Raw genomic sequence first — 19,730 nt, 5'->3', positions numbered from 1 at the left:
CGCGGGCCCCCCAGCGCCCACGGCTCTGCGCCGTGGGATGGCTCCTCTCCCTGGGGAGGCAGGACCGGCCTTGAAGGCGCCATGGTCGGAGGGCTGGGGGTATGGCCTCCTCCGCCCTCTCCCTCAGGGGCGGGCAGCTGCACAGCAACTGCCAGTGTGAGGGGCAGCCATGCAGGGTTCCCCACACCGTCACCACTGCCCAGACCTGCCCCCCGTTGTTCTCTGGGGCCTGCCCGGGCAGGGGCAGGAGCAGGAGGGAGGAGGGCAGGGTGGTGGCCTCCAGCCCTCTGGGCCACCTCTGCCCTCAGAGAGCTCAGGCAGCGTGAGGGCGGGACAGGGCCCAGGCCAGGGGCAGCTGCAGGTCCCCACAGCTCCCACACCCCTCCACGCATCCCACTGCCCACCCTCGCTCCCACGGGCACCCCCAACCCACACTCACCTGTCTCGTAGTAGTCATAGACCTTCACCTGAGCTGGCTTCAGGCCCTGCACGGGGATGTCCCGCTCCACCGTGAAGGAGAAGCTGAGGGTCTCGCTGCTCAGCTGGGGAAGGGAAGCAGCGGAGGCTCAGGGGCGGCTCCGCACTGCCCCGGGCTCCCCTGTGCCTCCGCACTGCCCCCAGGCTCCCTCGCTCTCCCCTACCACCCGTGCCCGGGCCCTGGGGGGTGCGGAGGCTGCAGGCCTGGCTGAGGGGCAATGGGAAACCCTGGGGCCTTTCCCCACACTGGGGGAGGCTCTGTCTGGTGGGGAGGTCAGGGCCCGATCTGTGCGTGGGATGGAGGGAAAGGCTGCTGAGGGCTGGGAAGAAGGTGTCTCCTGTGAGACAGAGACAAGGTCAATGGCAGACAGGTTTATGTTTCGTGTTTACAATCCTGGAGATGCTTAGCATTGCTCTCCATCTCTGTGCATGCTATTGCCAGCGTGCTGTACGGCTCCCTGTGTGCCCCATAGCAGCCCTGGGTTAGTCCTCACCTGCTCTATGTACAGTAGAACGTGGTTTGTGCTCACTTCTGTTCGTTGGATCTGGTGAAACCAGGTGGTTGAGAGCTGGAAAGAGGAGACATGGAAGAGGTTGCTGATCTGAAGGGAAGTTAGTCAACCGTCCTTCAACTGACCTAAGTTTCCTCCCACCCCTAGAACCTCAGCAGCTGGATGCTGAGAAGTACAGGACAGGGAGAGTACTTCACAGGGGACTTGGCGAACACTCTTGTGTGAAGCCCCGCACAGCTAGTCTTCCCCCAGTTCCCACCATCTCATACTCTTGCACCTCCTTGACACAAAAATGGAATAAGGGACAGGTATGGTCACAGCTGTTGTATATCTCGCAAGGCTCCTTAGTCCCTGAAATTAGACCTGATGATCTCCTCCCAGCTCTCAGTCTCAGGGCCAAACTGTGCATATATTTGAGCTACTGCAAGCTGCCACAAGTGCTTGAGGGGTGGGAAGGGAGTGCTGCTGCTGGCATCCCTCATTCACCCCTCCTCCACAGCGGAGGGGTGGAAGAACTGGAGGAAAAGAGGGAGAGGTCTAACACTGGAGAAGATACCAGGAGAAGAATTAGATGCTCCTTTAAATAAGGAAACCGATGCCCCTGATTAAGGACAGATATACTCAAAGAAATGCTTCACGCAGCATCCTACCTTCCTCACGGAGGACTTCACGGGGATGAATCCCGACAGCATCTTCACATCAACAATCACCATGTTGGAGCCATTGCGCTCCCCAGTGTAACTAAGGAACCAAGCCACAAAGATACAGCGCACCTCAAGTCGAAGCTGGGGGCGCTTCCACCTTTTCCATAACACTTGGCACCCCACCACGTCCTGACAGTCCAGCACTTTCTTCTCCAGCTATGCCAGGGCCTCCTAGTCACCTATGCAGCCTCTCACTAGCCCAGCCCTGCGCTGCCCGCACAGCTCCACCACTGCAGGACATGTCCTTCCTCCGCAGCCTCTCCTCCCAGCCCGGCTGCTTCCTGCCCGCTTTTCCAGGGATGCACTGCCCCTCCAGGGCTTCCAGGCTGGCTCACCCTGGACCGCCAGACCTCCTCCAGCTCCCATGGCTCCTCAGGAAGGCTCAGACCCAAATGCAGACTCACCTGACATTTATGCCTATGTCAAAGACCTTGTGAGCCTTGGAGCCCTCACATGTCTCTGGGATCGTGTACACATGGAGCATGAAGGGCGCATCCTCCTGCGTGGGCTGCACGTTGTACCTCAGGCTTGTCTAGGGGAGAGCCAGCAGCTCTGTGTGAGCGTGTGCGTGTGGGTGCTCAGCACGTGAGAGAGACCATCCTCTCCCCGTCCTGCCTCCCCACTTCTCCCATTCTCACAGCTCCTCCACATTGCGGATCCTTCCCTCCCACTCTTTCTCCTCCACACACCTCTACTCTTCTTCTCCTCTTCCCTCTCCCAGAGCCTTCCCTCCCACTCCTCCCCTCCCCCCTGTCCCTTCTGCCCTCTCCCTGGCTCCTGCCTGGCAAGGGGCTCTCCTCCCACGATGCCACCTGCCCCCATCACCCTCACCTGCAGGTAGACGCACCCTTCACCAGACACCTCCGTGCTGTACTCCCCTGGCACCTGGGGCAGGGGCACGCGCTGGAGCAGCAGCCGGTTTGTGGGATCCACCTGGAAGTCTTGCTGGAAGTCCCCTCCAGATCGCAGGGTCACTTTGGAGGCTGCTCCGCTCTTGGCATAGGTGACAGCTCCGTACAGGGACAGGGCTTGGAGAGCCACCACTGTGTCCTGAGAGAGATGGGTCCCGGCACCCAGGGGAATACAGTCAGCCTTTCCACAGCCTGTCCTCCCACAGCCTGCCCTCTGCTGTCGGCAGGCATCCTCCCCTCCATTCTTCGCCTTCTCCAGTTTTAAGCCCATAGCAGAGAGGGAAATGTTTCCATTCCCTCCCTGTGTCCTCTGCGCAGCAGTTGCATGTTCCCTGAGCTCCCTGGCGTGCAGCTCTGCGCAGCCTGCACTCGCTCGCCACAGGGTGAAGCAGCAACTTCATATGCACAAACAAATTGCAGTGGGAGCCCTCTCCGATGCCACAGACACACGTCCCTTGTGTCCCTACCGTTCTGCCCCGCGGTGTCGAGAAAACCAGGTCATTAACCAAAACATCAGTCATCCCCAGAGGCACTGCCTGACATACTAGCCTCTAGCCTCTCGGGAACTTGGCAACCATGGTAGATACCGCAGGGATATACTGCAGGGCTACAGTCCCTGCCCTGGTGAACCTTACTGTGCTCCCACCTGGGTCTCTGACACTTCCCATCTTCTGACATTGATGTGTGAGGTCGCAGGAGAGAAGCAGCTCACCTGGGTGGAGGAGAAGCCTCCATTGGGATTCTGCTGACCGCTGATCCACTTTGCAATAAGAGATGCAAATGACAGCTCCTCCTGGGAAGGTGCCGGCTGCGTGGTGAGGTGAGCAAGGAGCACGTAGGCCGTCATCTCCACTTCAGCAGAGGGAGCTCGGTAGCGATAGTACGGGAGATCAACCTCTGGCTCTTTCCCAGGCCGCTGCCAATGAACAGACCCATCTTCACAGGAGGCAGGGAGCGTGGAGACAAGACAACAAGCAATTAGTAGCAGTTATTGGAAGGCAGTTCTTGATCTGCTGCCGGTCTGCCCCTTCCAGAGGGCAGAGCCTCCAGGAAGCATCCGTCACGTAGGATGAAGTGGGAAGGGTTAGACAACTCGTTGCTTGCTGCAGCTAGTCTGAGACTGCCGAGGCTCAGTCCTCAGGCCTGGATACCACTTTGCCCTAGACTCCAGATTCAAGGGGCCATCTATGGGCTTGAGCACGAGCAGAGCACCGGGCTGGCACTGCTTCCCTTGTTGAGCAGAGATGCCGGGGTTGGGCAGTGACAAGCTCTGTGAGGCACAGGGACCCAACGACTGTGAGCAGGGCTTGATAGTCACCTGCAGGTGGAAAAGGCAAAAGGTGCTGGGGCTATTTCCTTCACAGCCCTGCTACCCAACGCTTGGGCAAACCCCCTGTCCGGCCTGACTTTACCAGAAGGCTTCCGAGTCGTTACATGATTTCCTAGAAGACTCAGAGCTTATGCTATGGCCTCCGAAATGACCTGTACGTTCGTTTTCTCTCTCAGCACATGCAGCTCTTATCGTCCCTTGTGCTGTGCAAGGTCAGCTTTCTTCTATGTGGAGCACGTGCACTGGAAGGAAGGAGCGGCCATAAACATTGCTAAGTCTTTGCTAAGCGTTGCCTGGTGCGGCAAGAGGAGCGGACTGAGGAGAGACGCTAGCAGAGCTACGCTTTAGTTCAGCACCGATGGGGATGGTGCCTGGTGCTTCCTGATGAACTCCCTCGGAGCAGAGAAGTAGGACTGGGCACTGAGAGGGAGTTCTCAAAAATGCAACCCCTTTGCACAAGTTCTTCCTCTCCCTCCACCTTTCCCCACCCACACAAGCCCTTTCCTGCAGCCACTGCCCCACCAACAAAAGCCATTTTATCAAGGGAAGATGTAAGGCCAGTGGGTTGGAAGAAAGAGATGTCCCACCGGGAGCACTCACCCTTTTTCACAGCTTCCTTTTCAAGTGAGCCGAGCAATGCCTTCCGCTTCTCCTCCTTCCCTGCCAGGGCGAAGGCGTACGCCATCAGTGCCTTGGTGTACACGTGGTTTTCTTTCTCATCTGCTGCTGTTTCCAGGCAGAACAGACCGTTACGCACCACTGAGTGCTGGGAGGAGAGAGAGACTGAGCTGGAGCAGCCAGAGCTCACACTGGCTTAGAACAACAGGAATCAGATGGTACCTATGGACCCTTGACATCCCCACTCCCCTGTCTGACAAAGATCGTACCTTTGTGTAACACTTTCCCTCCAGGTCCAATACCCCTTGGAATGAATGGGCAGCCAGAGGCTGTTCCTTCTCTTCTATCTGCTTTTCTTTAATACATCTTGTTGTAATGTTTTTTCCCAGTTTGATTTAAAGACTGTGAAGCAGGGCTCCAACCCTTCTGCCTTGAGAAGAATTACTGGCCTGATTGTGTCTCAGGGCAAGGGGAGTTTTCTGATATACTTCCTCTCTGTAGAGGTATTGGATACTTGCTTTCCTCCTCTAGGTATCACCCTGAGACTGTTCTGTGCTTTCACCCTCTGCTCTATTCTTTCTTTTTTATTTTTTAGTTCCCCTTTTCCAGGGTCTTCTGAAAAAATTTCATTTTGCTGGAACTTGATAACATAGCTTCTAGTCTGGAGGTAAATTCTATCTCTGCACAAGAAAGAATATCTTTTTTTCTATTTTCTGGAATATTTTTTGTGACATGTTAACATCAGCAATGCATGTCTTTTTGAAGCCAGAATCTCAAGTATGGTTTAAGAACACAGTCGCTACAACAAAGCAAAATGTAGCTACTTTGCATAGTGTTAAGTAACAGACACTGTGACCCCGTGACCTTTCACCAAGACACATGACTATTCCTCATTTGTGATGGAAAAACTGGTATAAAATTGAAGCAATAACACTGCAGGGGGGCATGCCATGATCTGAAGCCTAACAGCACATTTACAGCTTAATCAATGGTCTAGAAGGGAAAGACTTATTTTTCAGTGGCTTTGTACTTTGCCTTCACTGGGTGTGTACTGGAAGATGAAATCTTTTGTGGTCACTTTTGGAGAAGGAATTCAGCTGCTTTTGAGAAAGCAGAGAAGAAAAATAAAACTGGTTGGGTCTATGCCTCACCTAAGGTTTCCTATGCCTACTACTGTTTGTAAGGTAAGTATTGGGGAGGAGTTCAGTCTAATGACAAGACATGGCAGTAGCTACACATGCTGAGAACAGTACTAGTAAGTTTTTTATGAGGGATCTAATATGGCTTATTTTACTTACAGAAATACTCTGTATGCCTGCCAATAGCATTGAATACCTAAGGGCTGTGCTATGCTCAGGAGTTCATGCAGCTTAACTTGAAATGCACCCATATCCCAATCAGATTCTGACAAACCCCTTCACGTTCAGTGGCACTTTCAGGCTCAGATAGGGAAATGAAAAACATCCTTGTTATCCAATACAGCTCTGCCTGAGAACTTGCCTCCTAAACACAACACATACCAAAGAAAGAATACTCTTCTGGTGAAGTTAATGTCATCCATGTCACCCTACTGACAAAATAATTCCTTCTGCTGGTTCTCACTATACAGGAAAAAATTTTCAACACAAAATAGTCCCTACTACATTCGGAGCAGAGGGATTACATCAGCCTGGCAACCATCCTGGCTCAGCAATCCTGCTGAAATTCACACCCCAATTTTACCTGCACCAGAGGCTTGTCTCACAGTGAGTGGATCATAGACTCAGGGTTCAGAATGACCAAAACCACATTGCCTTTAAATAGGCTTCAGGCTTTTCACAGACTACCGTTTACGGTATTCCCTATAGGTATACGTTATTCCCTATAGGTATACGTTATTACCTATAGGTATACCTTATTCCCCAAGCATTAAGGATGGGGATTTCCCATAAAACAATCTAAAAGAGGCAGAGAAAATGAGAATGAATCCATGAGTGTGCCACCTTTTTTTTACAGACCTGTGCTGTTGAGTCAACTCAATAGGCCCATGCAAGTGGTTCAACAGGAATGTACTATTCCAACAAACAAAAGATTTTTGTGGGTGTAGAAAACCTATTTGGCTCATTTCAGAGATTTAAATATTATTTAACTCACTGTTAATCCAAGCTGTACTCTTTTAAAGGAGCAAAAGCTTGATTCGCCACAAAAGAACTCAGAAAAAGATTAAGTGAAATGTGTATAGGGGAGACAGGATTGGACAGGGGAGGAAAATGGATGAAAAGTGTTATTCCAGTCTAGGCTTGAACAGAAAGAATATTCAGAGAGGATTTCTTCTTTCAAGAGGTAAAGGAACCTCATAATCTGGGGGGCCACAAGTAGGGCAGGTTAGTACCATATGTGGCTTGGGTTGGGGTGCAGACACATACAGTTACAGGCAGAGGAATCTCCAGCAATGCAATAATGATGTAGGCCGTCAGCGTGATCTCGTCGTTCACTCCACCCTGCAGGGAACCACAAAAGTAGATGTTGATCCCACACAGCACCACTGTCTTCTCACTGTGCTACATATCTACATCCTGCAGGGACAAATTCTTCCAAGCCTCCTTCTCCTGGTAAGTCCTTCAGAAGCTGCTGTTGGCTTCTTCCTGCTTCTGTGATAGTTCACATATTTAACTCCCCCTCCTCCCCAACCCCCAAGTGCTGAAATAGCTCTGTTGGTCCCAGAGTGACTTATGGTCAAGTTCCAGCCTGACAAAGCCCATGTGGAGCCAACCAGGCAGACACGTTACCTTCATGGCATTGTTCAGGAGTGTCCCAGAACTGCGGAAACAGCCGTTCTCCTTCTGCTTTTGAGTGAGCCAGACCAAAGCATCCTGGATGTGCTTCTCATCTATGAAGATGTGAGGCCGGGCCTGGGCAAAGGACTTGAGGACAAAGGCTGTGAGCCTGAAAGTGACAGAGGGAACTGAGACATCCTGAGCAGGCCCCGTATCCATCATAGGTCACAGGGCCCATGTGGGCATCATTGTTCTGGAGGAAAGCAGTAAAGGCTACGGGACTTGATCACAGGGGGCTGGTTGGAAACTGTGAGCTAGCCTAGTGACTCAGTGAGATAGGGACCAATGGTAAATGGAGCCTGCTATTCATAGCCCCGAGGGCTGCGGGTAGGTGGGCAACGGCACTCTGGGGATTCATCAGCATCTTCTGCTAACAAGAGCTAGCTAGGGCATCCTACAGGTCACCCTCACTTGAGCTGAAGAAGGGTGTCAGGGGAGGTAAATAGCTATCAGTGCAGCATTGCAAACCTAAAAGGCATCTCCCTTAGCATCCTTCCCTGCTCCATTATCCCCCATGATTATCCTATGATGCCATGATTATCATTTCATCTCCACCTCCATTTCAACCTCCACAATGAACAAGCACAAGAGAACACTGAGGAAAGGGAGGGCATGAAAAGCAGAAATGAAAAGCCAGCAGTACTGAAGTCTTACCAGGTATTCCCAACTTGCCCATAACGGGGCCCAAAGGTGCTATACGAACCATCCCAGTGTTTGTAGTTCAATTGCCTTTGATACCCTGAAATAGAGAATGGAAGAATATTTTAGTTGTCACAGTACTTTTCAAGGACCCGTGCAAAGGAAATGTAGCAGACATGGAACACAGCGTCCCCCTTCTTACGGCACAAGTGTGAGCTATGCTGCTCAGTGTTACAATGGAAGTTCAGGCAAACCCACAGCTCCGAGGGCCTCCATCCTTGTTCTCTTCCTCTCTCCTAAAACTCCTGGAAACTGGGTATCTGCGGTCATTGCTGCTCTCTGCCTTAGACTTGATGAGGAGAAGTAAATGTATCCCAGACTTGAGAGAAATGGGAAAACAGTTGCCAGAGGAGAACTGAATACAAAGGTGAGCCCCACACAGGATAGGGATGCAGAAAACAGCATTTTCATTGGAGGAAGTGCAATTTTTCTGCAAAGTAACTGAGTAAAACCAGTCCCTTGTTAGTCAGCAGATACCTACTGTGTCCATATGTATTGGTGTTATGTCTGCCAACATGTCCTAGCCAGTGTGTTAAAATTCTGGCCTAGTTGAAGGTGAGTGACACTTTCTAAATCTTAATCCTAAGGAGGGTCCGAGATCTACATAAGCAGCTGCTATGATGAATGGTTGCAGCCTGATTTATGTATTTCATATATCCCTTTTCTTACAGAGAGAACTCTGAGTTATTGCCAGTCCTGGACTTTTTCTACGTTCCTGTTTGGATGCTGTCCTCTCTCAGCCTGCACCTCCACCTGAGTGCAGGATTCTCTCTCTTACAGATATTGTATTATATACAACTGACCTACCACATGTTCCCTTAATGCACCAGGACAGCCTCCCCCAGATCATACATGCCAGTGGCCAAGAGTGTCCTTACGCAGTTGTCAAGGGAAGGAATGAACAGAGAAGCAAAAGCTGTGTCCCAGCTCACCGCTCACTAAGTATCCGATGGCCTTGGATTTGACCTCCTCACTCAGCTGCCCTGTCTTGTTCAGATAGTCCAGGACGTAGATGTTGGGTGCAAAAAGGACCATGTTCTGCTCCCCACAGCCGAACGGCATCTGGAGGAGCTGGTGCAGGTTCTGCATGGCAGTGCCCATGATGTCGCCTGGGGAACAGGACAATTTCCAGTGTAAATTAGCACAGTTCAGGGCTTGCCAGTAGACTGAGCACAGCCTGAAGAAACATGGCAGTGTTTCAAAATAGCATGTGACGCATTAAGAATGCTTCACTTACCTAGCACTGAGAAATATGCTCTGGCTGAGCCATCCACCACAGTCTCTGGGAGAACCAGGGAGACTGGCTCTGACATAGACTTTTCTGGGATAAAAATCAGATCAATTTGGTTACAATTCTGGATATATCTACATGCATGGGTAGCAGCTAAGAGCGTGAGACACCATCCCCTGCACAGGGATTTCCTGCCTTCAACAAATCCATTCATCTGCAATTTTGTTGTGGAAGCTTCCCATCCTGCACATTTTGTGTTGGGCCTGCAATACCCTCACACACAGACTGTCATGGACTTCTACATGGCACTATCAGCTGGCCTTGACTGACAAATACACTTTCTGGCTTATTTTTCTGGCCTCTTCTGCTTTGGTGGGCAGACCTGGCTTACTGCAGAGTCCGGTTTGTGATTTTACACCCATTGCATGAAAGACGTTAGCGATAAGCCTATTAAATCGCAGATATTCTCTCCCTACAGGGACCTGGCCAGCATCAGTTCCTAAGAGATATGCTTCTGTCTCTGTAATTGCAGGGACTATTACAGCCTCAGCTCTTCTCCTTTAGGAAGAATTAGTTTCACTACCAGTTGGACATACATCTACTTTGTTCAATTTTATCAGATCCTTACACCATTCTTTTCAGAGCAGAGCATTCACAAACCTTGTCTTTTCCCTTTGTCTTTAGTCTCTACCTCAGCAAAGAAAGTCTTAGAAAGCAAAAGGCTCTTACCAGCTGCACAGAGCACAGAGTTGTAGGTAGTTTCCACCTCAATCCCTTCCGGCTTGGGGAAAAAAGCAAGAAAAAAAGAAAAAAATGAGAAACAACAACAACAAAAAAGAAAAGGAAGAAATATCAAGAACAAAACTAAAAGGGACTCTAAGAAAATTAAATACTTATAAATTCTCCTGTGGTAATAACTTCATTATACTGAAAAATCTTTAGAAGTTGCTTACAAGGTTTTTTCTTCTGTGTGCTAAACTGAGGATAATTGAGGACTATAACATACTGGCTAATTGCAAACATGAAACTGAAAACATGTTCTTTCCTTTCTTATTACTGAGAGAAGCCCTGCAGCTTCACAGGTTATGATGTAGATAACACGCAAGATGATGTTACCAACAGTGCTAACAGAGCCACAGGGCTCTGTCTTCCAAGGTGCTACCTGCCTTGGGCCAGTCTAGCAGAACTCCCCAGACAGCGATGACGGCTGAGTGCCTGGGACACCGGTAAGATATGTATGCGAGAGCTTTGACAGGTGGCAACTAGAGCACTCCAGTGCACCCACAAGTGACATGTTACAACACCCAAAATTTAACTACATGCCACAGTCAACTGGTGATTGTATCCCTCTGTTTCAAAAACTTCTAGCCTAATTTTTGAAGTCAGAAAAGAAGCCCTGTTTTCTGTTGAGCTGGTCAAAAACATTCTGCATAAAACTCAGGAATCAAATATTTACTAGAAAACATATTTTGTCAGAGTTTATTTCAGTGAGATCCTCGCATCAATTTTTTTAACCTCCAAATAGGAGAGGTCCCATTGCTTCATTACTGGTTCCCAACTTTTGCCAGCTGAAAATTTTTTCCAGCATTTAAACAATGGTATTACCTTCACTTTCTCACACAGTTAAAATACATTGTCTTCCTTCTTCACAGAGTTTATTTCAGTGAGATCCTCGCATCAATTTTTTTAACCTCCAAATAGGAGAGGTCCCATTGCTTCATTACTGGTTCCCAACTTTTGCCAGCTGAAAATTTTTTCCAGCATTTAAACAATGGTATTACCTTCACTTTCTCACACAGTTAAAATACATTGTCTCTCCTTCTTCAATATGAAAAGACAGAGAAAGATTAAAAGAGTAGGGGGGGGAAAAAAAGAAAAAAGAAAAAGCTTTTAGGATAAACTATGACAGAGCTAAATGCTTCTGTTTGAAAAGGCACCTTCTTGTTTGTTTCAGTATGTCATTCTGAAATGCAACTAAATGAAAAATCCATTGTTTTGTTTGACTTTGAACATTTCAACAGGAAATTAAAACATACAAACTGTAACTATTTGAAAGATTTTCCTTTCCAGCTGAGAAATTCCTGGGTGAAAAAACATCCTGTTTCCCAACTAGCTCTCAGCAAGCCTTGGTTTCCCGAGGGGCAAGAGGAAGCCCCAGGGGCTCTGGCAGACCCCCTTCTCTCTCACCAGGATGCGCTGCCTGCTGCAGGGGATATTGACATCCATGTGTTTGGGACAATGCAGCTCCACCCCAAGCAAGTTACACTGTATCCACCCCTGTTAATTAATTGTTCAGCCTTGGATGCTAATCTCTGATTCTATCCAGTCAGGGCTTGCTGTAGATTAATTACCTCATTACAATAGCAGGATAAGACCAGTAATCTCTCAGACACCCCGACAGAAGTAATTTTAATGCTCATTCAGTTATTTTCACTCCCCTGCCATCTGGGAGAAAAGACTACAGTTCTGATCTTCCAGTATTTTCAAAGAACAAAATAAACACTCTTTCTCCTGAAGGCATATATGAAATTAGGAAGTTTTCCTGAAATGTTAAACAGCTATTCGAGCCCTGATACACGAAATGCACTATACAATCACACTCATTTGTAAATAAGTGAAATTAAAAAAAAAAAAGCCGCCTAACATATATGATTGTTGTTCCATCCTTACATTCAGGTTAGCAAAACATTTTCTGAAGTTACATAGCTCTGCCTTACTGAAAATTGGAATGTCTGCAATGTAAGGAGGAGTTGCAATGTCATATATTACTCCTGACTTAATTTTGTTAAATATGATTATTCCTTCCTGTCATGCGTAGGATTGACAATATTATGACATGTGATATTATATAGATTTCACTATACAACAAGCTAGTACTCTTTGTTTGCTATTAATATCACAGGGAGTCTTATACTGTGGATTAATTTTATGCCTGGCTATTTATCATAGGAAAAGCTGTGGTTTTATCATTGCAAAACACCGCTTAAGAAAAAAATGTACAAAAGAATGCAAAAATAAAAAGTTAGTTCATACTGTTTTGAACAGTAAAAGTGTAATAAAACCAATTCAAAACCATGACGGTAGTTTTGTTTGAAAATATTTGTAGATTGCGGTGACTGTTCCATATTCCAGAGTACTGGCCATGTGCTCGAGGAGATGCATAAGGTTTCTGGCAAGTCTTCCATTTACATTTATCCCTGTGATTTATTACAGGTAAAACCAAGGAGTTCTCATTTATCTCCCAGATGATATGTCTGGGACAAATCTGTCATTATTGCCTGCCTTATTATTTCTGTCCCACTATGTAGTGTAATACCCTGCTTTTACTATGAGATGGCAACATTATGAGTTATGGGCTCTATTGGCCTGTGTGAGATTTATCAATGCTTCTTTTATAAAAGCGTGCAGAATAAGAGTCACACAAGCCATTATTGCTGCTATCATGGCTAAACCAGAAAACCTTTATCATACAGCAGCTGTTGCTGTGGAGCATGAAATTATTACCACTTTTCTGTGCCACCAAACTCAGCAGCCCACGTACCTCCACCAGCAGCTGTCTGATGACCGTGTCCTTCCGCCCTTTCTCAGGGGTCTCCACAATGGTGTTCCCGCAGGGCTGCTGGTTCTGCAGGGCCTCAGTGCTCACCGAGAACTCCACCTGCCCTGGAGGAAACAGGGGTCAGCCAGCCCTGCCGGGCAGTGCCAGGGAAAGGTGGGTTTGTGTTTGTTCTGGGCACTGTCTGGTGCGTTACAGAGAAGCTTTTCCAAGAGGAGAACTAAACTCGAGACAGTGTTTTATCTTGATCCAGCTGCAGCCTTCCAGGCCACCTCCTTCATGATGGCCACCCAAGCAGGTGTTAGTCCATCAGCAAGAAAAGTAGTGGAGGGGCAGGTCTTGTAAATCAAACAGACTTGTTCTGGGAGGCTTCAGAGAAAGCAAGCTTCGATTAAAATATTTCAGACCCAGCCACATTAAGCTAAGACATTCTCAGCTCCACAACAGGAATGTCTGAGTGCTTTGCATGCATTAAGGGAATTTGTGATTTCTATTCAAATGTTAAGAAAACAATGGCTCGTAACACTTAAATAGTTTGTTTAGGACCCGGAAACTGCATCCCCGTGTAGTGTCTCAACCTCAGGTTGGAATTCTCACTTCTGGCATAGACAAGATCCTTCCAGACACGTTTGGAGTCACCTAGCTCCTCACATCAAAGATGTGATGTCATCCACAGATATCTGATCCCAGTATTTTCTTGTTATCCAGCCTCTTACCTAGAGATCTTGGTGTTACGGCCCAAGCCACAGTTTTCCTTTCATTCATGCAGATGCAGTAGGATTCTTCCTGCTTCTCTACTGGTTTAACCAGGAAATGAGTAGATTCAGCCAGAGACACGCTGACCTGCCAGTTGTACAGAGAGGTGTCATGAAGGTTGGAATTGCAGAGAAGCTGGGGTTACTGGAGGCAGTGCATGGAAACGTGTAGTGGAGCTGGTTATACTGTGGGACTGAGAACCTAATGGATATTGCAGAGCAAGAACTGGGTGATAAAGTGGGGAAAGGCTGAGATGTGTACGATTGTAAGAGATTGGGGAGGTAAGTGTAGAGAACAGGACATGTATCTTTGGAAAGGAAATCCATTTTCTGGGAAAATGGAGAGCATGGACCAGTTGTGTGAGTAAAGGCAAAGCAATAACTACAAACTTAGCCATGAATTAAAGACCCCCCTCATGATTAGTTAGGTGAAGAGGTAAAACATTAGCAGTGGGAAAGCTAGTAAGGGAACAAGGGAGAGTGGAATAAGGAGCCTGAAAATAGGAGACAAAACAGGAAAGACAGGGAAATAAATGAGAGTGCATTGGAACGGCTGGATCGGTGCCCCTCCTTGTTTCAGCTTCATTCCTTTTAGAATAAAAATTTGTATTTATAAAAAACTGAGCAAAGGTGATGGAGATTTTGTTTGAATTACCTCCCAAATTCTCTCTTGTCTTTTTTGCTGGTGAAAGAATGCAGATAAGAATAGTGAAACTATATAGCTCTGCTCAGCGTCTTAGGGGCAGATGCAATAAATCACAGGAAGTCTGCATATTCCAGCAAATCTGGTGTGATACTTTGTGAGCTGTTTATATGAGGTGAGACTAAAGACTGAACACAGGTATCCACCCTGGTGAACCTGGAGTTTCCATGTGGGTATGCAATGATGCTGTGGTCTGTGGATAACCCAAGTTTCATATTTCTATAGGACAATGATGTAAATCTGTAATGACAAGGCCTCAGCAACAGAGCTTTAGGTTCTGAATCAAATGCAGCTTTCAAAACTTTGTCAGAAAAACATATTCCCCCTTCATTAAATACACCAAAAATTCCCATATGTACACCTATATGAAATTATAGTCAGAGATCAGTCATCTGGCTTGGGAAACCATATTATAAGTGGCCCATTGTAGCTTTCTCTAAGCTGTCAGACTGAGCAAAGCTGTGAATGTCTCTTACCCTGATGCAGGTGGTCAGGTAGTTGAAAACGGTGGCTTTCAGCGTGAAGGCCTCACCACGCACTACAGAGTAGGGCACGGTGAGCTCTACAAAGAAGGGCTGGAAGGCTCTGAGGGACACTGTCGGGGACAGGCCAAAGCCCGTGTCTGCCGAAGTGCAGAACGCATTGGCTTTCCACTCGGTGATGGTGTCAGGGATGGTCACATCTAGATCAGCATTTCCCTCCGAGCTGGCAAGGGACGGAGAACAAGATTTCAGTTATATTCTCGTGATCATCTATGTTTTTCTTGGCCTACTGAACCACACCTGCTGACAGCAAACTCCTGACCAGTTGGTATATGGGCACTGGCTTTTGCACGTCCTCCCAAAGCATCCTATAGTTAGTGACCTTGAAAAATCTCTCTGTCTACTAGAAATATCCCTCTCACTGAAATACTGACGCTTCCACTGAGGCTTAAATATCTTCCGAGGCCCCAGTGACCACACTCTACATTCCCATAAACGCTTACTTCACTGAAACTATGTCCCAGATCCATGTCTCAGGGAAGTACTTCCGGACGGTCTCCACAGGATTGCCAGCAACCATATGTTCTGTTATTTCATAGTCCAAATCTTCAAGCAGAGTCAATGCAGCAACTAGCAAATTTGTTCAAGGACAGGAAGAAAGGAAAAGACATGTCAAACTCCATTCTAAATCAGGAGGATACTTTCCTTCCAGGTAGTGGTTATTCTTAGCTAAAATTTTAAAATTGAAAGAACAACTTTGAAACCTTGGCTACTGGAAACAAATGTATTTCTCTGTTGTCATCTCAATATTTCATTTTTCCTAATGTTGTTGCTCTTCTTACAGAGATTAGATGGGGTCGAGCATTCTTCCCCCACTGCCAGCAAACCCAGCAGTGCCAAAAGAGCCATGTATGATGATGTTATTGAGGGTACATTTCTATTGCAATACAGAGTCAAATGTGGAACTTACTGCCTCCAGATATTACAGTTGCACATAGTTTATTAAATTTGGTTGAAGAATTGATTGTGTTTATACATGACCAGAAACAGAAGCCACACTTAGCCCTCCCCTTCTCCATCTAAGATTCTTTTGAGGTGAATATGGGTCTTTACATCTCTGGCCATTAGCAAATAAACGGTTCCAGAACAGGGAGATGCTTTCTCACAGTGTTGCATAGTGTTGTGCCTTATGAAAGGATTTCCATCAGCCTTAGAAGACTACACCTTCTCAAAGCAGCCAGCTCTCTCAGGCCATGCTCTGAAGACAAATCCTGCATTTCAAAACCAAAGATCTGATCTGTTATGAATAGAAGGCTAGAAGCTATCACTAGACCAAAAGCTATCATCTTTTAATAGGAGCTGGGATACTGCACCAGAAAAGTCAGTGACTGGAAGTGATATAGGTGAGAGTGTTTTGTATAGCCTTTCTAATCTCAGAACTATTCAGAAAAAAAGAAGTAATGTCATTATTCTATCTTCACAGTCACTGAAGCTGCAGAGAAGTGACCTGACCTACCCAGCGTCTTATAGTCATGTGAGTGGGAGAGCTGGGAACAGAACCAAATTTCTCAGCCCCCGGTGGTAAAATATCTACCCACAGAATTGTACCACCATCTCATTTATCTTGACCCACTTTTGCCCTAGTTGTTTCTCTAGTTATTGCTAGAATGTGACTACCTAGAAGTAAAGACTCCTTTTTTAGGTTTCCATAGCTGGACTCAGATCTGATGGGAAAAAGCCACTACTTTGTGCTGGCACAGTCCATCCAATGTAGGCAGACTGTCTTAGTGCCTACAGGATCCCTGCTGTAGGGGCTGGCATGGGAGTCACCGAGCACACACAGTTCTAGCTAGGCATATCTGTCTAGCTGGGCATAAGCATGCAGAGGTGTATCAGTTTCATATTTCAGGACTGAGGCCAGAAGGGAGTGATCCTGAATTGGGTCAGTATTATCTGACAAGAGAATCTGGTCTGCCTGGTGTAATTAATATTCAAAGAAGTAGAGGGAAGGAAAGAAGCAGGGTGGTAAATTTTAGGTAGTTGTGTGGGAGGTAAAATGAAGCACGTATTCTTACTAGAACTACTGTAACTCCTTTCCATCATGTGTCCTGGGTAATGCTGGCAGATTTCAGGCTTATGGATCTTGCTGCTAGTGAAGACTTTTAAGCCCAATTCCTAGTAAACAAAGAGAAAGAAGAGCAAAAAATATGAAAACACAGTTTTGAAAACAAACTATTTTTAGTATGTCAAGAATAGATGTACATATGTCTGGTATCGATCAGAGTAACAAAGGCTTGTATATAAGTGCCAGATAGACTGGTTCAACCCAGATGTTGAGGCTTTATCATGTTATACTCATCCTAAGGCTAAATCTTGGCATGATCAGATGGAAAGCTAAGGCCACAGGTCTACTTTGGGGACATCTGCCTGGGTGAAAATGACACGTGTGAAAAGCATTAGTTTGAGGATACCCAGTCTTGTGCAGGACTCTCTAGATGGGTATAGGTGTGTTTGTGGGTTATCAAAGTAACTGGCACTTTATTAAAGACCTATCTACACCAGACAGAGAGAGAACATGCACGACTGAGGAAGGGTTTCTAATATCATGATACCAGGGGTCACTTCTCAGGATTTTTCAAGTTTCCTTACTTGAGCCCATTCACAGGTATCTCTACTAGCAATGAGGAGCCCCTTCTGTGTTCGGAGAAGCACTTGGGTACCAATGATGGGCTACATAAATGCAGGGCCTGGGCCTGGTTATTGTCTTGCATACAAAAGTTAGCAAGCTTAAAGCAAAGATCACTAAAAAACCCTTCAGGACAGGGGAGAAGAGGAGTGGAGACTGTATTCCAAAAAGGAGTAACAAATTAAAACAAAAGGCTGGAGCTTACTTTGAGAATGTCATAGGCATCACCTTCGCCATCAGGAGAAATGGGTATGTAGACGAATCCATTTAATAATATGTTGTCAAGTGACACACAAGGGTTTATGTTGTCTTCTTCCAGGTAGTATTCCTTGAAGCTATAACCCCGGATTTCCTTCAGTGGGAGAAGATCATACACCTGGGGAAATGCAAACAACCAGGGAAAAGTGTGGCAGGTCAGCACTTACAGGGACACAGACACTACTTAACACTCCCTTGATAAAAGCCAGCTTCTAAAAAAGAAGTGCACCTATAAAAATACATGGCCCCATGTCCACAGTGGTGTTAACTGTAGTTGAAGAACTAGTTTGTTTTTGTAATTCCTCATTACCGGAAATAACCAAGACTTACAGAGCTGGGAGAGAGCTCGTCTTCAGGCTTCATGAGGAGAACGCTCTTGTCCACAGTGCGGAGGGCACACAGGGACCTTGGTGAGGTATGGAGTTGCAGGCGTGTGTTGGAGGCAGGAAGACCTTCCTTGGGTACAAAACTCAGTCTGACCTGCAAGCCCAAAAGGAAGTTAAAGCAGCCACTTTTCCAGACACTGTTACATGCTATTATATTGAAGCATCTAGCCTTGTGAACTAAGCTCTGCTAGTGCCTTGCAGCTCTTCTAATATATATTCAGCTTTGACCAGTGTAATTAATAATGACCAGTGATTCTCCTTCTTATTCTGTCTTGCTCCACTTTTTATAGTTATGGCTTTGTAACTTATTCTGGAGTTTCAGTCACTAATCCTCAGTCAACATCTGGTCAGACCATTTCATGAACCCATTGTGAATTCTGCCTACATTCTGGAACTGATAACTGAACTACTGGCCATGAGACAAACATGGGTTGCATAAACCCTGACTTATACTCACTTTATTGGGGAGGCAACTTTCAACCTGGAAATCTGCTGAACTGGCGATGACTTCCCCACTGGGTGAAGTAGTATACACAAGCATCCGTGCCAGGGGAGCAACTGCTGCCTCAACAGGGAAGGTCAACTGAAATGTCCCATAAGCTAACAGAGACAAAAAAGGCTAAGCAACATACAAGAAGTTCCAGTATATGCATTTGCCTTCCCCAGATAAAAAAGTCAAGTTCACCCTTGCTGAACATTTCTTGTTCGTAGGGGCAGGAATACTGATACATGACTGAAGTCTATGGCTGTTGCTGAAGACACCTACATTCAAACAGTGATCATGTAATAGCCAAATGAGATGAGTTTGGTGGGCCTCAACATGCCTTCTAGATTCTCGCCAGTTAACATCTGGCATAATTTCTTGATGTTCCCAACCCCTTTCTTCCTCAAGCTCCAAGATCTTGTGCACTCTACAAAAATAGATGAGGGAAAAAATGTAGAAATAAGGGACTATTGTAATGGGTGGCAGCAGTCAATGTTGCAGAGTGGTTAAAAGAATATCATTGCAAAGTTACTGCTAAGCAAGCATTTAGCTGGAACACCAAGCTATTGCTCCAACCGCAGTGGAAAATGCCCTTCTATGTTGAAAGACTCTTCCTAGCTGGGCCTGAGCTTCATGTCACAATCTGGACAAAGGTGATGATAGAACATCTCTTGTTATGAGCCAGGGTGTTAGTTTAGTCACTACTACTAGTGAGGATGTAGAACCTTCATGAACATGCAGCACACAAGATCTTTTACTTCCATATACTGTTTATATCCACTGCAGTGCAACTCCTTCTCATAGACTTCCAAAATGTCTCCCTGGTCTCATTGTTGAAAGACTTTTAAAGATGTATCATAGCCAGCCTCAGTTACTGAAATGTGTAATCCTTGGACATTTATATGAATAAAATTAAATGTATTGGTAAGAATATAGTATGTGTGTGTTTGCATGCTTATAAGGGAGAAACAATACCAAAAAAATGAAGGAAAGCGAGAGAGAGAAAGAAAAGGAAACATGTTCTTCTTCCTGCTCACTCTATGTGTGAGTCTTACAACACTGGTAAGCATCCACAATCTGAATAGGGTAGAGCAGTCAGCAAAAAGTGTTGGTTTGAGGAAA

The 19,730-nt window shown here is 46.5% G+C and overlaps 1 protein-coding gene across 1 annotated transcript in view; it reads right to left on the bottom strand.

Annotated features, from left to right (window-relative positions):
* The window catches only part of LOC103899955 (alpha-2-macroglobulin-like), a 41,765-nt gene that overhangs the window by 3,165 nt on the left and 18,870 nt on the right, over positions 1-19,730 (bottom strand). Inside the window, exons 14-34 of the mRNA XM_019472407.1 lie at positions 18,582-18,724; positions 18,069-18,218; positions 17,686-17,856; positions 16,870-16,969; positions 15,298-15,424; positions 14,789-15,017; positions 13,571-13,697; positions 12,840-12,961; positions 10,028-10,079; positions 9,305-9,388; positions 9,000-9,176; positions 8,023-8,107; positions 7,321-7,477; positions 6,958-7,032; positions 4,535-4,700; positions 3,317-3,540; positions 2,525-2,743; positions 2,098-2,225; positions 1,640-1,730; positions 972-1,046; positions 440-542 (exon numbers count right to left, since the gene is read on the bottom strand). Coding sequence (XP_019327952.1) covers positions 440-542; positions 972-1,046; positions 1,640-1,730; positions 2,098-2,225; positions 2,525-2,743; positions 3,317-3,540; positions 4,535-4,700; positions 6,958-7,032; positions 7,321-7,477; positions 8,023-8,107; positions 9,000-9,176; positions 9,305-9,388; positions 10,028-10,079; positions 12,840-12,961; positions 13,571-13,697; positions 14,789-15,017; positions 15,298-15,424; positions 16,870-16,969; positions 17,686-17,856; positions 18,069-18,218; positions 18,582-18,724 — 2,805 coding nt within the window. The remainder of the gene's footprint in view (positions 1-439; positions 543-971; positions 1,047-1,639; positions 1,731-2,097; positions 2,226-2,524; positions 2,744-3,316; positions 3,541-4,534; positions 4,701-6,957; positions 7,033-7,320; positions 7,478-8,022; positions 8,108-8,999; positions 9,177-9,304; positions 9,389-10,027; positions 10,080-12,839; positions 12,962-13,570; positions 13,698-14,788; positions 15,018-15,297; positions 15,425-16,869; positions 16,970-17,685; positions 17,857-18,068; positions 18,219-18,581; positions 18,725-19,730) is intronic.

This window comes from Aptenodytes forsteri, unplaced genomic scaffold (assembly GCF_000699145.1).
Source record: "Aptenodytes forsteri isolate BGI_AS27 unplaced genomic scaffold, ASM69914v1 Scaffold756, whole genome shotgun sequence".
Lineage (NCBI taxonomy): Eukaryota > Metazoa > Chordata > Aves > Sphenisciformes > Spheniscidae > Aptenodytes > Aptenodytes forsteri.
This window is presented reverse-complemented; position numbering and strand designations above follow the sequence as displayed.